The sequence below is a fragment of the Halichoerus grypus genome, chromosome 11, assembly GCF_964656455.1.
Source record: "Halichoerus grypus chromosome 11, mHalGry1.hap1.1, whole genome shotgun sequence".
In the NCBI taxonomy this organism is placed as follows: Eukaryota; Metazoa; Chordata; class Mammalia; order Carnivora; family Phocidae; genus Halichoerus; species Halichoerus grypus.
This window is the reverse complement of record NC_135722.1, coordinates 42534346-42553021: the sequence shown is the minus strand read 5'-3', so window position 1 is coordinate 42553021 and position 18676 is coordinate 42534346. Positions and strand designations below refer to the sequence as shown.

General features: G+C 46.1%; 1 protein-coding gene across 1 annotated transcript in view; it reads left to right on the top strand.

The window, feature by feature from the left end:
• Positions 1-1055: 1055 nt before the first annotated feature.
• The window catches only part of SPON1 (spondin 1), a 250802-nt gene continuing 233181 nt past the window's right edge, over positions 1056-18676 (top strand). The window contains exon 1 of the mRNA XM_036119322.2: positions 1056-1503. Within this exon, the coding sequence (XP_035975215.1) occupies positions 1266-1503 (238 nt within the window). The 5' untranslated portion in view covers positions 1056-1265. The remainder of the gene's footprint in view (positions 1504-18676) is intronic.

Below are 18676 nucleotides of genomic sequence, written 5' to 3'. Positions count from 1 at the left end.
GGAAGGGCTTATTAGCCTGGAGGCGCACACACACACACTCCCTCCAGAGCGTGAAACTGGAGGTTGGAGAGACTAAAGAAATCGCCAACGCCTCACAGAAGGTGAGTGGCAGGACTAAGGTTTGCTCCAAGTCTGTCCCCAGGGAAACACTGGTTGAGATTCCTTCACCTGGGCCTTTTCCTGTCTGGCCTGGCGTTGGTGCCTCAGGCTCAGTTCCTCTCTAAACATCAGTTACTGGGGACTGAGAACCTGAACTAAAATCTAAGCCAAGAAAACACAGACTTCTTTGAACCTTTTGAAACTCCTTTCTAGGGCTATATGAGGACTTCCCCGGGCCTTAGGCACTTTTGTCTTTGGGATCTCCTTCCTTCGTAAAACAACAGTAAACATTCTATTTTATGACTGCGTAGGTATAAGTAGAAATATATTAACATTATATAGTATAACATTTTATTAGACCTAAATGTTTTTTTTTTTTTCTTCTGATTTTAAAGAAAATATTTTCAGGAGTCTCCAAAAATATTACAGGCTGTAGGCGCTGTGCCTACTGGGCGCAGTTGGATGAGTCATTCTGCTCCTTTCTCATCCTCCAGTCTGACCTGCTCCAAAAGAGCAATAGAGTCACACAGTCATGGCATCCGACCCTGCCTTAACTGTTTAGCTGCAGGCCTCAGTTTGCTCATCTGTAAAATGAGTGAAAGTAAGGTCATGTTTGTTGTGCGCAGGGAGAGTGGAGAAGGTGAGCAGATACCCTTCGCCACCCACCCAGCATACTGGTAAGCACAAAGTAGGTGTGCAACAGAAGTTAGTTTTGTTACTCCGCAGGGTGCAAAGGTGTAGCTGGGGTTGGGGCAGCAGCCTCCTTGGTGGTGGGACAGAGCCCGTCGTGTCCCCGTGCCTTATGATTTCCTCGCCAGACCCTGGGAATCCAGCGTCGCAAAATAAACACGGCCGCGCAGCTAATCGCCAGCTCGGAAACAAAACAGCGCTGCGCTCGGGGATCTGGGCAAAATCAGCCCGCCCTCCTCCCCCTACGCCGCCGCCCTCCCTTCCTCGCGCGGCTCCGCTAGCTCAGCTCAGCTCAGCTCAGCGCGGCGCAGCTCGGCAGCCGCCAAGCCGAGACCCGCACGGTCTCCCGGTTGCCGGCTCCGAGCTCCCGCTCCCCGCCCGGGCTCCGCCAGGTCTCGCTTCTCCGGGGACCCCTTCGGGCAGGCGTCGCGTGGCGAGGGCCAGCGGCAGCGGCACAAAGTTGAGCGCCCGCGAGGATGAGGCTGTCCCCAGCGCCCCTGAGGCTGAGTCGGAGTCCAGCGCTGCTGGCCCTGGCGCTGCCCCTGGCCGCGGCGCTGGCCTTCTCCGACGAGACCCTGGACAAAGTGCCCAAGTCGGAGGGCTACTGCAGCCGCATCCTGCGCGCCCAGGGCACGCGGCGCGAGGGCTACACCGAGTTCAGCCTCCGCGTGGAGGGCGACCCCGACTTCTACAAGCCGGGAACCAGCTACCGTGGTAAGTGGCCCGGCGTGGCGCTGGGGGCGCGGAACCCGCCCCCGGAAGGGCGCCGACCGCGCGGTGCCGGAGGAGGGCGCATGGTCCCCGGGCGCACGGTGCCGGCAGAGCCCGGCAAGGGCCCTCTGTCCTGACCGCCCTCAGCCCCTCTCGCCGCGAGCTCCGCGCGGCTCCCGAGCCCGCGTCCGGGGCCGTCGTGGGGGCCGCAGCCCGGCGGGGCAGCCCCATCTCGGACGCGCGGTTCTCGGGCGTGGGCTGCAGCCGGGCAACGCGCCACGCCGGCCTGGCTGGGAGGGAACCTGGCTTCTCCCCACCCCGGCCCGCTCCGGGAGAGCAGTGGAAACCCGTCTTCCTCCAGATCCGCCTCAGGAGTGGAGGGAACCCTGGTTTCTCTCTGTCGGGTGCCAGACCAGGTGGGGGACAGGCTTTCCCCTCTCCCGTCCCTGAAGGGGTGGATACCAGCTTCTCTCAGAGCAGCCCCCCCGGGATGGTCACTCCGGTTTCCTCGGACAGATGCCTTCAGGAAAAGGGACTTCGGCTTCTCCCTTGACTGGTCCCGGGGCACGGGGAGGAGGGGAGGAAGAGCCTGAAGCTTTCGGAAGGGTCCCCGGCAAGAACTCCAAATAATTTTCCGATGGTCCCAGGCGAGGGAGAAGAGTCTGAATTTCTAGGACAGGCTCCCAGTGGAATGGGCCTCCGAGGAGCTCTATGGGTTCGAAATGGGAAGGGAAACCCGGTGAAGACGGAAAGGGAAGCCCAAATTCCCAAGGCCTGCTCCCTGGAGGCCGGGGGACCCTGGCTCCAGCCACCCCGAGGCTCTGCGCCGCGGGGATGTAGCGCCTACGCTCCTCGGCTGAGCGCAGGGAGGGGATGTCCAGGCAGGTGAGCGCCTCCTGGCCAGGAGAGCCGCTCGACCCGCGCAGACCTGAAGCCCTCTGACTCCATCCCCGCCGCCCACCGCCTCTCTCCGCAGCCCATCATCTCCCCCAGACATCTTTTCCCCACCGTACTCCAGTTGGGAGACAGGACCTGGGGCAGGGAAGGAAGCCTGCCCGGTCTCACCTGGAACTCCGCGGGCGGGGAGTGACGGGCTGCCTGCTCCCCCCCTCCCCCCGGCTCTTCGTAAGTCAGCCCTGGTGCCTCGCAGGGAAGAGCGGGTCTTGGGGGCAGCTGGTGGGCTCGAAGCCGCCGCCCTTGCATCCCCGCCTTCCGGGTTCCCAGAGCGCTGCGGGAGGAAGCGGTGGGAGAACACTGGAGAAAGTTTCGGCCACTGTCAGCGGGCGTCCCCGCCTCACAGTTCACCGTAAGCAGGCGCTACCCTTCCCGGAACGCTTCTCCCGGTTTTCCGGGATTATGTCCCCGAGATCGTGTCCCAGACTCTGTCCACCCGGAGCGTCCCAGAGCTGCGTCCGGGCGCCCCCCGCACGTGGCGGCGCTCAGCGCAGGGCGAGCCCCCTGACTCCCCGTGCGCCGGCCGGCGGGACCCTCGGTACTGCGCGGAGAAAGAACCCCCGGCCCAGCCCGGGGGGGAGCCGGCGGGGTAGCGGGGCTGCGGGCGCGGCCACAGCCTTTCCGAGGAGCTGGGAGACAGCCAGTCCTCTCCGTGGACTGGAGGGAGGAGGGCGAACCCCCCTTCGCCTCTTGAGGCCTCACCAAAACCGAGGACCTGGTTTCCCTGGGGAACCCGCCCAAGCTCCACGTGGCAGGGAAAGAGGCAGCTTTGGAGTCAGACGGACTTGGCTTTAGTAGCCGTGTGACCTTGTGCAAGTCCTTTAATTTCTCTGAACTTATTTCCCGGCGGTGAAAGTAGCTATTTATCCAACAGCTCTGGTGGTTGTAGGGAGTAAAGGAGTTGACAAAGATGAGTGTGCCTGAGGGTCCCAGTACATGTTTGTTTGAGTTGGATGTGAGGCCCTTATTGGTTTAATAACGGAGGGGTGTGCCTATTCAGATTTGGTTTTGATGTGTGTGTATGTGATTAAAAGGTGTTCTCAGCACAATCTACCAGTGAATGGTGGCTATCTGGGTCCTCGTGAATTAATGGAATGAATGAATGAATGATTTCTCCACACTAGCCTAAGATTATTATTAATATAAGCCCAAGAGGATATTTTTAGGTGATTTAGGCAAGTCGGGGGGCCCATGCCCAGTGTCTTACCAGGCATTTCTTCCCACACAAATCCTCCCTCTTGGGCTGAGTATGTGCGACAGGTACCCCAACCCTGGGGAGCAGGGGCACCTGGTATTCACATGATTGGCGGGGTTCCACAACTACCAGAGTGTCCATGGCCTGGAGGTGAGAACCGGGACTAGGGGACAGGAGAGCACTAGACTTTCACCTACAGGTTTTTCCAGCCTAAACATTAGTCTTTAGGACTGTGACTCCCCGTTCAGGCTGTTGGCCTGTGGTCACCTCTTCTCCCTTCTGGTGCCTGAGAGATCTTGAAAGGAAGAGGTTGCAGGAACCATGCCCCGGCCTTCTGAATAAATACTCTGAGATTAGCAAATCTGATTCCGCCACTCAAAGTTAGGAAGAAAAGGGCGCTTCCCTAGTTTGTGACATTTTCTGTTGGCTTATACTTTCTTAGAATAATTATGTTAAAAGTAAATCAAATGCATTCTGCTCAGGTATTGACTCAGGGCTGTGGGAGTTAACATTCCCCTGGTGTTCGAGTTGCTTTTTTACTTTTTCTTGAGTTAGAGCCCCTCACAAGCCTTGGAATCAATGGCTTGTTTTCCTGCCTGAAATCTTTGTCCCCAGAATTCCAGTACATCCCTGAATAGCTTCTGCTCTCCACATCCCCCACCCAGGATCTCCTTTAGGTATTCTACAGTGGATTAAAATGGTCACTGTTAAAATATATATATATATGAAAACATGGGGTTTCTTCTCACCAGCCAGGATCCAATGGAAATTATTATTCAAACTTTTCCAAGTTGTTAGTACTATATTGACTTCCTTCTCTCTCCCACCACTTCTCTCTACTCTCCCTCCCTCTTTCCCCTGTCCCCCCTCCCTTGGCAATAATTGTGCTTTAGAAAGCTCTGAAAGGCCTGCTCTGTTTCTAACCATGGCCTCCTTTGACAGGGAGATTACAGTGATTAAAAATAACAAGTTGAGGATCCTCAAGGGGCTTCCCTTATAGGAGGACAATTTGCAGGACCAGCCATTCCCAGATCACAATTTCAAGCCAAATAGAAGAAAATCAGCTGAAATGTTCAAGAATTGATTGAAAATAAAAGAGGCTCTTTTGTCTGACTAAAGGTCTGTTTATTAGGAAAATAAAGCCAGACCCTGGCTAATGAGAGTGGCTTTTCCTAGATGCTCTTTAAAGGGAAATTTCAAGGAACTTGATGGGAAAAGAATGTCCAGTTGAGATTTCAAAAGCTTGTCCAACTTCAAGCATAATTGGGGGATTTATTCTAAACCGGGAGGTTTGGAGACCTCCAAAGCTGCTTGGCTTTCTCTTTCTTTGTCCCACTCTGGGGCACAAAATGCCATAGGGGTGGGTGTCCCGGAGAGCTCCATCTCAGTCTGGTAGAAAGAGCATAGGCTTTGATGTTGACTGGGTCTGTTTCAGCTTCTGCTCAGTCATAAATTCACTGTGTGACCTCAGGCAGGCCTCTTCACCTCTCTGAGCCACAATTTCTCCAGCTGTAAAATGAGAGTGCTCCCCCACCTCTTACAGCATTGCTGTGAGAGTCAGAAATAATCTGTTTTTTAAAAAAAAAAGCTGTCATAGAGTAAGTGCTCAAAAAATATATATATTAAGATGATTATTTTGGAAATAGAAAAATACTTGGCAGCGACACTGGATGAGACATTGTGTTAAGTACTTCCTACTCATCTCACTTATTCCTTATAGTACTTTGAGGCAATTTATTGTTATTCTTATTTTACAGATGAGAAGACCAAGTCATAGAGAGGTTTAGTAACTTGCCCATGATCACACAGCTAATAATCAGTGGAGTCAGGATACAAACTAAGGGATGTCTGACTCCTAAATCTTGTTCTTAACCAGTCTACTATCTTGAGACATGAAATGAAGGGGTAATAAAATGAATTGACTCTAGCTACCCTAGGCCTTCTGGATGGTGAGTCTTCATTGAAGGAAAGGAGCAACATTTCAAGATAATAACTGACATATCTTGGGATACAAAGTATAAAGTGATGGCTCCTTATTTACATTTGCTTTTTTTCTTTTTATAGACTTCAGGATTGCATTTCCTCATAAACCAGAGAATTAATTTAGAAACATGAACAACCTTGTCAATCTTTAGCCAATTCCTTTTGTTTGTGGGGATACAGAAACAAATTGGATAGGAAAAACCCCCTAATTTGCTGGTTGGTTTTTACATGCAGATTTATACTACCATGCCTACAAAATTATGTATTTGTAAAGTACATATGGAGAATCTGAGAAATTTAAACTGGATAAGGTCTTTTAAATAAACTATTTCTGATCTAGTGGGGTTTAAAAAAAATTAAGTACTGCTGATGATATTGTAATTACCTATAAGTCACCCCCCCCACCTCTCCTCTTTTCTTCTACCATTCCCCTCTTTTTTATCATGTAACTTTATTTCTTAAACTTTGCCCCCTTTTAATAAGCATTTAGTTCAAATTGATAATAAAAATTAAAAGAGATTGCTTACTGCTTTGAGTTTCCTGAAATGGAAAAAAAAAAAACATCAAAACACACAAAAAATGAAAGCCTATCAAATCGACATTTGTCAAGGTTAGAACTTGGGTACTCCCCCATACACGGTGAAATTGTCATTCCATTGCTGCTGACGGACTCAATTGGAACAATAGGGTGTAATTGCTGATATGTTCACAAACATGGGCTGATATATCAAGAATTTTTCACTATTACTCTCCATTTGCTTGTTATATAGAGTGTCAGATGTGGCTCAATATTAATTTCTGTGGGAGAGGAAAACCTCTTACCATGTTATATTAGTCAAGATACAGGTTAAGCTCGTGTTTCAAAGAGACCCCAAAATACAGTGTTTTAAATAAGAGGTAAATGGGAAGTCTAAGATGATGGACAGCTTTGCCTCATAGGGTCAACCAGGAACCCAGATTCCCTCTGTTGTGTTGCTTTGCCAATCCTCTAGCACTCTGTTGCCCAGTAGGTGGCCAAGAGTTACAGCACCTGAAATGTAGCTGGTCCAAATCGAGATGTGCTCAGTGTTAAGTACACACTGGTTGTTGAAAAATCAGGATGAAAGAAAAATAAACTTCTCAATAATTTTTTTTTTGATTGCATATGGAAGTGATAATTGTATATATTAGGTTAAATAAAGCACAGTGTTAAAATTAATTTTACTTGTTTTACACTTATCCCTACTGGATACTTGTTAACCAATACAATGAATTTCACCTGCCTTGAGCTTATTTCTGCTGGACAGCGCTGTTGTGGGGTGTGCTCATCAGAATGGTTACAGGCATGTCACTACAAACACATCTGGGTTCCGGTCAGCAGGCAGCTTTCTTTTTCATCATGTGACCCAGAATGGTGCTCAGCGCTTCCCAACACACTCCACTGGTAAGAATTTAGTGACTTCACTACACCTAGCTGCAAGGGAGCCTGGGAACATTTAACTGGGCAGCCACATGCCCAGCTAAAACTTGGGGAAAGGATTTGTTGTTGTTGTTTTCCAAAAGGATGAAGGTGAAAATGGATTTAAAGGGCCAATAGCTATCTCTGCCACATGTTTTAATACATAGTCGTATAAAAATACAGTATTTCAAGTCCTCTCACTCAGTGAAAGGTATCTAGATGGTCTTCTCAACAGCATGTGAAGTTGATATAATTGCTAAATGAGTCCATAGGGGAAGAAGTGTTGCTGTGTGTGTGTGTGTGTGTGTGTGTGTGTGTGTGTGTGGTGTTGATAGGTTTCATACTGAGAAGAAAAAAAAGGGGCCAATATGTCAGAGTGGCCTGTTCTGTCTCGCCCTCTCCCTCAATAAAGGAGGAAGCTATAAGGAAAGAAAGGAATGAAGGAGGAAGTGGGTAAAACAAGAAAACGAGAGAGAAAAGAGGAAGAGAAAGAAGTGGAGGAGGAGGAAGAAGAAGAAAGGGAGAGGGAGGAAGAAGGAGGAGGAGAAGGGAAAAGAAACTAAAAGAGAAGAAACAAAAGCTCACTGGGTGGAGTATATATTCAGAGTGAAAATGAATGACAATTTGAGGAGACTGGTGTCCCATCTTACTTGAGAGTTAGGTTCAAGAGGCACTATGGAAAGCAAAGATCCCACAGGTCAAAATTATTCCTTAAAAATCCTTTCAAATTGTACGTCAACAACATGGGCACTAGATTCAATGTAGCCTTATTTGTGTCCCCTTCCAGACAGTTCTGTTAGTGGGGAATAGAAGCAAACCGACATTTCTCAGTAAGTCCAGCACTTCTAATTGTCTGTCCACCATTGAAAGGGACCAATGCTCCCTCAATTGAGTGACAGGAAAAACAAGCGATTTGCTGGTCCTCAACCACTGACGTGACAGGTACAAAATACTGACTCTGAAGGAGTGAGGGAACGAGAGTCTCCTCTCAGGCACACTCAAGCAAGTGCATGCATTGAATGGAGTGGCAAGTGGCCCAAACTATCAAAGGTGTTCTTTCCTCTGTTTTTCTTCAGACAGCATACCGTTGTGTGTGATGATGTCATAGGCACCTACAATATCAGCGAGCTCACCCCGCCACATAACGCTTTCCACATGGCTGGCCAGCTCTTACTGGTATACATTTCCCACTTTTACAGGGTATCTTGGCTGGGCTGGAGTTGAGGCTAGGATGGGAAGGGTAAGGAGTTAGGTGACATCACCAGATGTCCTTGTGAGCTCTACATAGACAAGGCTTCTAACTTTCACAGAATATTCAAAACTTCCATGAAAGATTCCGGAAAACTTAAACACATCTACAGATTAGCTGAGGCCCAGAAGACCCATGGGCAATAACTCAAACCCTATCTACAGTTGTGGCTCAGATATTTGCAAATATGCCTCATGGACTTTGTGAGACAACAGGAGAGCAGGGAAGGACTCCAAGCACAAGCCACCATGTGTGGGGGATAGGGGTGTGAGAGGATGGGCAGACTCGGACCAGGTCATAAAAACTGGATGGTGATTCTAGGTGCTATAGGAAGCTCTTAGGATCCTCCTTCTTGTCCTCCCCTCCTCCTTTTCTCTTTCTCCTTTTCATCCTTCTTCATTTTCTTTCCTTCCTTTTCTTTCTCTCTGCAGCTGCAACACTACCCTTTGAATTTTCCAAACACACCAAGCTCATTCCTACCCCAGGGCCTTTGTACATGCTCTTCCCCATGACTAGAATGGTCATGCCCACATCTTCATATGGCTTGCCCCTTGTCTTTTAAGTTTCAGCTCAGATTTTATCCCTTTGAAGAGGCTTCTCTGACCACCAATTTATGTTTCCCATTACTTTGGCCTGATTTTATTTTCATCATAGCCCATAATCACTCTCTGAAATTATCTTGTGCATCATCTACCTCCTCAAGCTAGAATATGAGCTTTACGAGAGCAAGGACTGTTTCTTTCTTATTTGCCATTTATTTCTAGCACCCAGAACAGTTTGTGGACGTAACAGGCATTAAATCATTATTCTTGGGGGAAAAAAATGAAGAATCCTGGTGTGAGATCTCCCTCTAAGAGAGCTAGATGGGAGAAAGAGAAAGCGTTTCTCTCTCAGCCAGAGAAGTGAGACCAGGGTTGGGGACCAACAGCAGGGAGGGACCTCCAGGTGATGGCAGCAGAGAGAAAGGATGTCCCTTGCCCTGGGGGCATTGGCTGGGGGGTGAGGGCAGGCAGATGGCTGGGTCCCAGGTGAAGACTGTTGGGAGGAAGGAGATCGGCATGCTGGAAAGTTGGGTCATTGATGGTTCAGAGGTGAAGAGCAGAAGGACAGCAAGCCAAAGAGCAAACGGAAGGGGCTCCCAGCTTCAGACACTGGTTCTGATTGAATGAAGAAGAAGGCAGAGAGAATTTTGATCCATCAAACCTAGACACCAGTTATTAAGTGAATTTCCCTGGAATCAGCACTTGGTGGGGTCATTTTGTGGTTTCCAAACCTAGCTATGCATCAGAATCATTTGAAAGTTAAGCAAACAAACAAACAAACCATAGCTTCACTGGACCCACCCCAAACAAAGGGCTGGATTCCAGAAATCTATTATCTGTCCTTTTTTTTTTTTTTTTTTTTTTTTAAATAGAGAGGGAGACAGAAGTGGGAGCAGAGGGAGAGGGAGAGAGAGAATCCTAAGCAGGCTCCACACCCAGCACAGAACCCAATGTGGGGCTCCATATGGGGCTCGATCTCATAACCCTGAGATCATGACCTGAGCTGAAATCAAGAGTCGGACGCTTACCCAACTGAGCCACCCAGGCGTGCCCCCCCTTTTTCTTTTAAAACAAGATGGGGAGACACAAGGAGAAGGTGGCCAAAAGGTGGTCACTTTTCTATAAGCATGCTTCCCCATCACAGCCTCTCCCAGCCCCACCGCAGCCTCCCATGCTCCACATACATTAGCACTGCTCACACCACTGCCCTATCCTGTTGCAGTGAGACACGAGTAGAGTGGCCAGTAGAATGTCCTCGAAGCTGGAATGATAGCAGCTTTCCCCTGCCTCGGCCGTGGAGTGCTGGGGAGAGAAGAATCGTGAGCTTCCTTTAGGCGACAACACTCTCAAACTGGCAGAGCCTGAGCTGGTTGTACTTTTCTCTTGCCAACATTTCCTTTCCATGCAACTTCCACTCATTGGTCCAGGTTCTGTTCTTTGGAGACGAGTAAATAAGGTCTCCCCTTGACCATATGTCAGCCCTTGGGGTGTTTGTGGAGAAATACCAACTCTGACATCTCTTCTGACAAAATGCCCCCTTTCTTCAGCCTTCTTTTGAGGATGCTGTTTCTTGTCCCCTTGCACTTTGTACTCCAGATGTGCTCTGATAGGGATGGAACACGGGAAAGGATTATCTCCCTTTCCTGAACACTGTGTTTGTGTTAGGCTTGCCAGGTCTTGTGTTTGCTCTTTTGGCAGCTGTGCTGTACTCTGGGATCATGCTGAGCTCGTAGCCAGCAAAAATTCCTGTGAACTTCTGGGAAGGCTTGCTTCCCTTCTCTCCCTATGCTGGTGCGACTGGTTCTTGAACCTAAGATTCCTCCTGACTTAGTCTTCATCTTCCTCAGACTTAATCTAGCATGTTTGGGCCCATCCCTATGGCTGTCAACCACTCATGAATCTGGATTCTGTCACTGAGTACGTAGCCACATAATCTAATTTTGGATTATCTACAATTTTGATAAGCAGTCTTAGAAATCTTTATTGAAGCTGGTAAGAATAGTTGAGCAGGTCAGGGCTCCTTTGACATCCCTTGAGTTTTTCCGTCAAGTTGACATCTAGTTAATGGTTTTAAAGTCGATACTTATGTACCAACTGCCACCTTCCTGGTCAGCCATTTCAGTTTAGCCACAAATACTGTCTCCCTAGCCTGCTAAGGAATCATATAGTCCAGGCAGAATTATTTTCTTTCTTTGTTTCAAAATTAGTGAAGGCTCTTTCCAGGCAACATGACAGGAACAAAGTCAACCAAAGTAAAGCAAAAAGAGAATTATTGAGTCCCATATTTGGAAAATATAGGGGTGGGTCTGGCTTCAGGTATAAATGGATCTAGGAACCCAAAAGGGTTCTCTCCTCCCTCTCTCCTTTCCACCCCTTCCTTCTACCTTGTCTGTCTCACTCTTCCCATCCTTTATCTCTTGGCTGTGTTTCTATCTGTTGTCCTCATTTTTCTTACTACAGATAAACTTTCTCCAAATAACAAGGAGGATAGCTGCCAAGAACCGTGAATGAAAAGCCTTTCGGTTAGTTCTGTAACTAAAAGAAAAGCCCTTGTCCCTTTGACTCCAAACGGGAAAATCTCAGAGAAGGATTCTGATTGGTCCATCTTGGGTCATAAACCCAGGTGACTGGGATGTGGAGAGAGACTAAATTTGGGTCACAGTCCTTCTGTGACATTATGTTTCAGGAGGGAGATCATCCAGCCCCAAAGATCGTCCAAGTAGAGGAAGAAGTGAGGCTCCTGGACAGTGTGCAGCCCTTGGCGCTACCTGCCCTCACTCATGGTCCCAGCTACATTCTCTTGGCTGACACATCTCCAAGTCCCCAGGAGCTTTCTTCCCACCCATCCCTCTTCCTGTCCACATAATGGTCAGCTCAGGACTCATTCATCTGGCTCCCAGCTATCCCATGAAGAGGTAGCATATGGGAGAAAGAATGAGCTTCTATTGAGCTGTTGCAATGTGCTTCATACATTTTCTCCTTTAATCCTTACAACAAACCCATGATAGATGATAATGATGATCCCTATTTTATAGAAGAGAATGATTTATTTGTAAGACATCTTATTAGTTTAACATTTATATATACTTACTATTACAAATATTAATTCATTACTTGTCATAATAAAAGTATGAGATAAATACTCTTATTGCCATTTTACAGATTAGAGACTGAGACCATGAGAGGTTAAGTAACTTGCCCAAGGTTACATATAGTAAACAGGGGGGATTTGAACCCAGACTTGTTAGCTACATCCATTATAGAAAAACAGTTTTTGATTTTTAGATATGTGTGCTATTTCATTTGGAATGGGAGATGTTTCATCTCTGGCTGGGAATGCCGGAGCACTGGCTAAAGAAGACCATCCAGGGGAACAGGGCAAGCCAACCCCACCATACACACTTGCTCGCCTTTGGATTTTAAGCCCTGTCTTCCCATCTGTCAACACATCACCAATATCTTTGGCCTAATACTGGCTCAACTGTTGTGCCAGTTTCTAAGTGAACACGTGAGTTGCAGCTTCCTGGTGCTCTGAACGTCACGCAGAGCAGGGAGGGGACCACTGTGGCTTGTGGACTGCTTCAGCAGCCCTTGTAAGCCCCCTGTTGCAAGTTAAGGCAGAAGTTAAAGTTCCCCGTAGTTGATGTATGGGACAAGAAGACTGGGGCATCTCAGTAACATTTAGCAGGTGGATGGCAGATGCTGGCCCTGTGATAGAGCTGGTTCAAGATCCTTTCACTGAGGTTGGAGCCGGGGAGTCTGAAACCCAAAGGCGGAGTGGGGAGCATGATGGTACTGGATGAGCTCCAGTGAGGGTGATAGGCACAACAGATGAATTGGGTAACAGCTCATCAGAGTTTGTGTTAGATGGTTGATACACTGACATTTGAAGGACCCAGAAAGCTATTTGGGAACTGGGGTTTGCGTATGGCCAGTGTACCCAAAGATAGGGAGAACTCAACCTTGTGTAGAGATTTAAGGCCAGACTCCAATGTGAAACATCGGTCCTCATACAAGCAAGGCAGGCCAGAGAGGCCCTTGCCACTGGTTTTTAGGGAAGGGCTATTATTCAGTAATCATGGAACTTCCAGCCTCATCTTCCTAAAACATAAATCTGAATATGACGTTCCCTAACTCAAACCCCCCAGGACCCCCTCATCACCTCCAGGGTGGTATCCCAAGGCTTTGAAGGCTTTTAAGTTTCTGCCCTGTGTTCACCTTCTTCCCTGGACCTCTTAGCATACTCTCCCTCCCAGCTTGCATTTTATGAAATACAGAATTGCTTCTGGTTTCCAAAGTCAAGACTGGCTCATCATGCCTTTCCCTCTACCTGGAGTGCTGTTAGTCCTCTCGTCTAGTGGACAAACTCCTATTCCTCATTCAGCTTGGAGTTCAAATGCCACGGCCTCCTTGAAGCCGCCTCTGACTCCCACCTTAGACCCAGATGCTCCTTCCTCTAGGATCCCAGAGCACTTTGTTCCTACCTCCGGAACACCCATCATATGTTATAAAAAATATCTGCAGATGTGTCTTTTCTTCCCAGCTCTTAGATTATATGCTTCTAGAGGAAGAGGCCATGTCTTTTCTCTGTGTCTCCAGGGGCAGAGCACTGGGCTGGCACAGACAAATGCTCAGTAACAAAAGGATGAGGGAGGCTGACATACTGCACATGGTAACCCAGGGGAACTTTGAAGGAGGGACCGGAGCAGGAGGAAGCAAACTATGCATTGAAGACAAATGAACACTTTTTCATTCATTCATTTAATGAGTCCTTACTGAGCATATACTGTGTGTTAAAAGGCACACTAAATGCTAAAAATACAGTGCAGCTTAAGACAGACTTGGTCCCTGCCTTCATGGAGCTTACAGGCTATTAGGGGAGACCAGTATTTAACATATAACTTACAAATAAGTATGTACTTAAAATTCGGTGAGAGGAATTCTGAAAAAGGGAAGGAGTGTTGAAAGGGTATATGGTGTGTGGGGCTGAGGGACTGAGGGGACCTCACAGGACACCCTATATTGGGTGTGATGAGCTGTAGGAAGACTTTGCTCATTATAAGTGCTTACCCAGATCTCCCCATAACCTGGACTTTGAGGATCGTCCCCAAATCCTGTGAGGATTACCCCCACTGCAGTCCTCTCAGTGAGCCTTCATTAGCGCCCCCTAGAGTTTTTCTTTGGTGGTTCAATGATTGTCCCTGAGGACCAGCTTCTTGAAAACCATTGTAGGTTAATCAGCCTGCTGAGCATCATGATCTTTATCATCATAATCATCACCTTCGTCATCATCTTCTTCAGCCCCAACGTCACCAGCACTCCCACCAGCGTCCGTTACAGGTCTTGAATCCTTTTATGCCAGGCTCTGTGATAAATGTTTATTTAGTCCTCTCCACATTCCTACAAGGAAGGCAATATCATTAACTTCTTTTTTAAAAATGAGGGAACAAGGAAGTGAAATAACTTGCCAGTGGTCATATAATTAATAAATGATAGCTCTAGAATGCTCATCCGACATCTTTGCTCTCAACCAGTTCCCTGGATGTGCTCACAGGATGGCTCTGAATGGACCTTTTTTTGTTTTTGTTTTTAAATCCTTCATAAGCATTTTTTCTTGAATTTCTTGGGTCTCTTAATGGCCTCTCTTGGGAGGCACTTGGGAGGCGTCATTAGAGAGAAGATTCTATTATTTATTGCCGAGCTGTCATCTTCAGTCATTACTGGGACTCAGAAGAGTCATATAATGCGGCTCTCTGGAGGGATTGGATCTCCTGTCTTCCTTCAGATTATACTGTGTACTACCATCATCACCAGCGATAATTAGGGATCAAAGCCCCACACTGAGTTCAGCCTCCAGAGCCTCCATCTTGTGGGTTGTATTCAGTGAGGTAGAGTATGCCCTCAGTGTTTTCGAACCGACAGGAATGCAACACTCTGGGAAGCTGAGTTTATGGTTAGCCCTTTAAGTGCACTACCCAGATGTACAAAAAGGTGAATATTTATCATTCAGAAACATTACTTAATAATATTTTTATCAAAATATAACTTACCAGTGGGAAAGTTCACAAATCACAAAGCTTAGTGAATTATCACATGTTGAATACACTCATGCAACCGGTCCCCAGATTGAGAAACAGAACATGATCAGCATTCCAGAGGCATCCCTTTGTGCCCCTCCAGATCACTTCTCACTCCACTTTGCCACATGTGTAAGTGCTGTCCTGACCTCTGGCATCATAGATTAGTCTGTTTTTGAACTTTATATAAATCTTGAGTGAAAGAAGACACATAGCTTTTGTATTATTTTGTGTGTCTTCTTTCACTTGATTATGTTTATGAGGTTCATTCCTGTAGTATGTAGTAGTAATTCCTTCATTTTCATGACTACGGTGCATTCAATTATACAAATATGCCATAACTTACATATCCGTCCTACTGATGATGGACATTGAGTGTTTCCGTTTGGGTGCCAATACAAACAATGTTACTATGAATCTTCTGACAGGTGTTGTGTGGTACACATCTGTATGCATCCCTGTTGATTTAGGGTGGCATTACTGGATCATAGGGTATGTATGTGTTCAGCCTCAGTAAATACTGCCGAAGAGTTTTCCATTGAAAATTGCTTGTTTTCAGTTCACCAGTGTGTGAAAGTTCCAGTTAACGTTTGATATTGTTAATCCTTTTATGTTTAGTCAGTCTGGTAGAAATGCAGTAATTTTTATCTCCCTGTTCACTAACAAGGTTGAGTGTCTTTTCATATGCTTTTTGGCCATTTGGGCACCTTCTTTTATGAAGTATTAGTTCATGTGTTTTGCCTATTTTTCTCTATTGGGTTGTCTATCTTTTTCTTATTGATCTGAAAGAGTTTTTATATGCTTTGGATTAAAGTCAATTGTGGTTAAATGCGTTGCAAATATCTTCTTCCACACTCTGCCGTACTTGTTCCTAATGGTGTCTTTTCTTGAGCAAAATTTTTATATCATCCCATTTATATATCTTCTCCTTTATTGTCAGTGTGTTGTTTTTTTTTTAATGTCCTGTTTAAAAGTCTTTCTGACTCCAAGGTCATTCATATTTTATCCTCGGCCAACTTCTGAAAGCTTTGTTGTTTTGTTCTTCACATTTAGCTCTACCATCTGTGTGAAGTTTATTTTGTGTATGATGTGTAAGACCAAGATTCACCTGTTTCTACCTAGTTGACCAGTTGCCCCAGCAGCTCTGTTGAAGATAATTGTCTTTTCCCCCAACTGCTCTGCAGTACATCCTTAATCATACATCAAGTTTCCAGGTACTTGTGGAACTTTTTCTGGATCCCAAACTATACAATTGGCCTTTTTTCCTTTCCTTGCTAGAATACACTGGCTGAACTTCTATAGCTGCATAAGTCTTGATACGTGGTAGTACAAGCCCACCAACTTTTCACTTCTAGAGATTGCCTTGGGTATTCTTGACCCTTTGCCTTTTCATATACATTTTAGAATCAACCTGTCATTTCACAAAAAAACATGATGGTAATTTAATTTAGATTGCACTAAATCTATAAATCAATTTGAGAAGAACTGACATCTTTATAATACTGAGTTCACTAGTCCATGAACACAATTCAGTAAACTTAATTGCACATCAACTCTGTGCTAATCACTGTGCTGAGCTTAGATGTGGTTCTTGCTTTTGAAGGACTTGAACGAATAGGTAAACAAACACTTATCCACAAAATGCAATGTGATAATCTCATCACTGATAATAAGAGCTAATATTTATTAAGTGCCTATTATATTCCAGGCAGGATTTTAAGAACTTTACGTGTATTAATTCATTTACGCTTCACACTGATACTTGGAGGTAAGTGCTGTTATTATGCCCCACCTATAGGGTTTTTTTTTAATTGAAGTGCAGTTGACATACAATATTATATTAGTTTCAGGTATACAACATAGTGATTCAACATTTCTATGCATTACAAAGCGATCACCGTGATAAATCTAGCTACTATCTGTTGCCACACAAAGTTTTTACAATATCATTCACTATATTCCCTATGCTGTATGTGGCATCTCCATGTCTTATTTATTTTATAACTGGAAGTTTATACCTTTCAATCTTCTTCCCCTATTTCACCCATCCCCCCATTCCCCTCCCGTCTGACAACCACTGGATTATTCTCTGTAACCATGAGTCTGTTTCTGTTTTCTTTTGTTAGTTCATTTGCCACCCCACTCTAGATAGCCTCAGACTACTCTAAGGCTGTCAGTCTGTCCCTCAGCGATCTCAGCTCTTTCTTCTGACGTCATAGTCATCATTTTCTGCTGGCCACTGTTGAGCACCATACTTTCCTGACTCTATTTTACTGTGCTTTTTCTCTCACCCTTTCTTCCTTGCGAGGAAGATCTATCTGACCTTTTCTAGACATCCGTAGCCTATCAGAATGCTCTATTACTTTTGTGGGATGAACTGACCAATTAGAGCATGAGATTTGCAATCTTTGTGTCTCAAAGTCCTTCCCTGAGATGTCGTTATGACCACTGCTGCCTTATCTAAGATGGTTGTTTTAGTTTTTAGGGTTTGGGGGTCCTTTATGTTTAGGACTGAAACTAGAAGACTAGAATATCCTTCCCTGACAAGTGGTTGCTTATCAGAATCACATAAATGTTATATGTTAAATGAACTGATTTTTAAAATTTCAAAACTTAACCCTTGTGGAATACCCATACTATGCCAAATATACTCACTATGTACAATTCTGGGCGGAATGTTCAGCTGGGGAGGGAGTCTGGCCCTAAGTCTGCCTCTGGGTGGTCTGACTACCTTGGGGTGTCTGTTGACCTCTCTGTGTCTTTGTCTCCTGTCTGTGAAAATAGAAGGCTGGAGTGGAGGATTTTTGGGATAGGCTTGAGGCTCTAATAGTCTATAATTCCATGTTTAAAGGCCAGAATCTTAGCACTTTGATCCACACAGTAATTTAAATCTCAACTTATGTAAATATCAAGAAACCTGAGTTGAGCATTTATTAGCTGTCAGGCTCTGTGCTAGGTGCTAGGGATACAAAGAGAATTAAAATGAGTTCCTCTCCAGCATAACTCACAGTCAAGTGGAGAAGGCAGGTAAAAAGAGAATTGCAATGCAGTGCCAAAATTGCAATAAAGGATTTCCATCTCTGGAAATTGGGGATACAAAGGAAGGAATGACCATTATTGCTGAGAAGGCCCTTGAGCTAGATTTCCATGAAAACATAGTTATCTGGGTAGATGTGAGAAGGAAGAGTATAATGTAGATTCATAACTCCAGCTGCTGTAATACAAGTTTATTTCCAGTTCATGCAAAGTACAATATGGATGTTCCTGGTCAGTGGGTGATTCTCTGTGTAGTTATTCAGAAACCCAGGTTCCTCCCATCTTGTGGCTCCACCACTTCTCCCAGGACACCAGAGTCTTCTGCTGGATCCCCTGCATTCTGCAGCCATAGGTGGGAAAGGAAGAGTGGAGGATCCTGTGGAAAGTTTGTGTGGGCCAGGCAGGAAGTGGTAAGCATCCTGTCTGTCTGTGCTTTCCCTTGGCAGAAAGAGGGTGCAAACAGACCTAACTTCAAGGGAGGCTGGGAATGTGGTCTAGCTGAGAGCCCACAAGAAAAAGGAAGTATGTTTTGGAAAACACACAGCAGTCTCTCCCCGCCAAAGGACTTCCTAAGGGAGTTTCTGCTGTGAGAGGCTAGATTTCTCTTGGACCAGTCTAATGGAAGTGTAACATTAGATAGCTGTCAAGACAGGGGTTGCTGACCAGGGACTATCTTTATCAAATTGTGGATACTAGGACAGA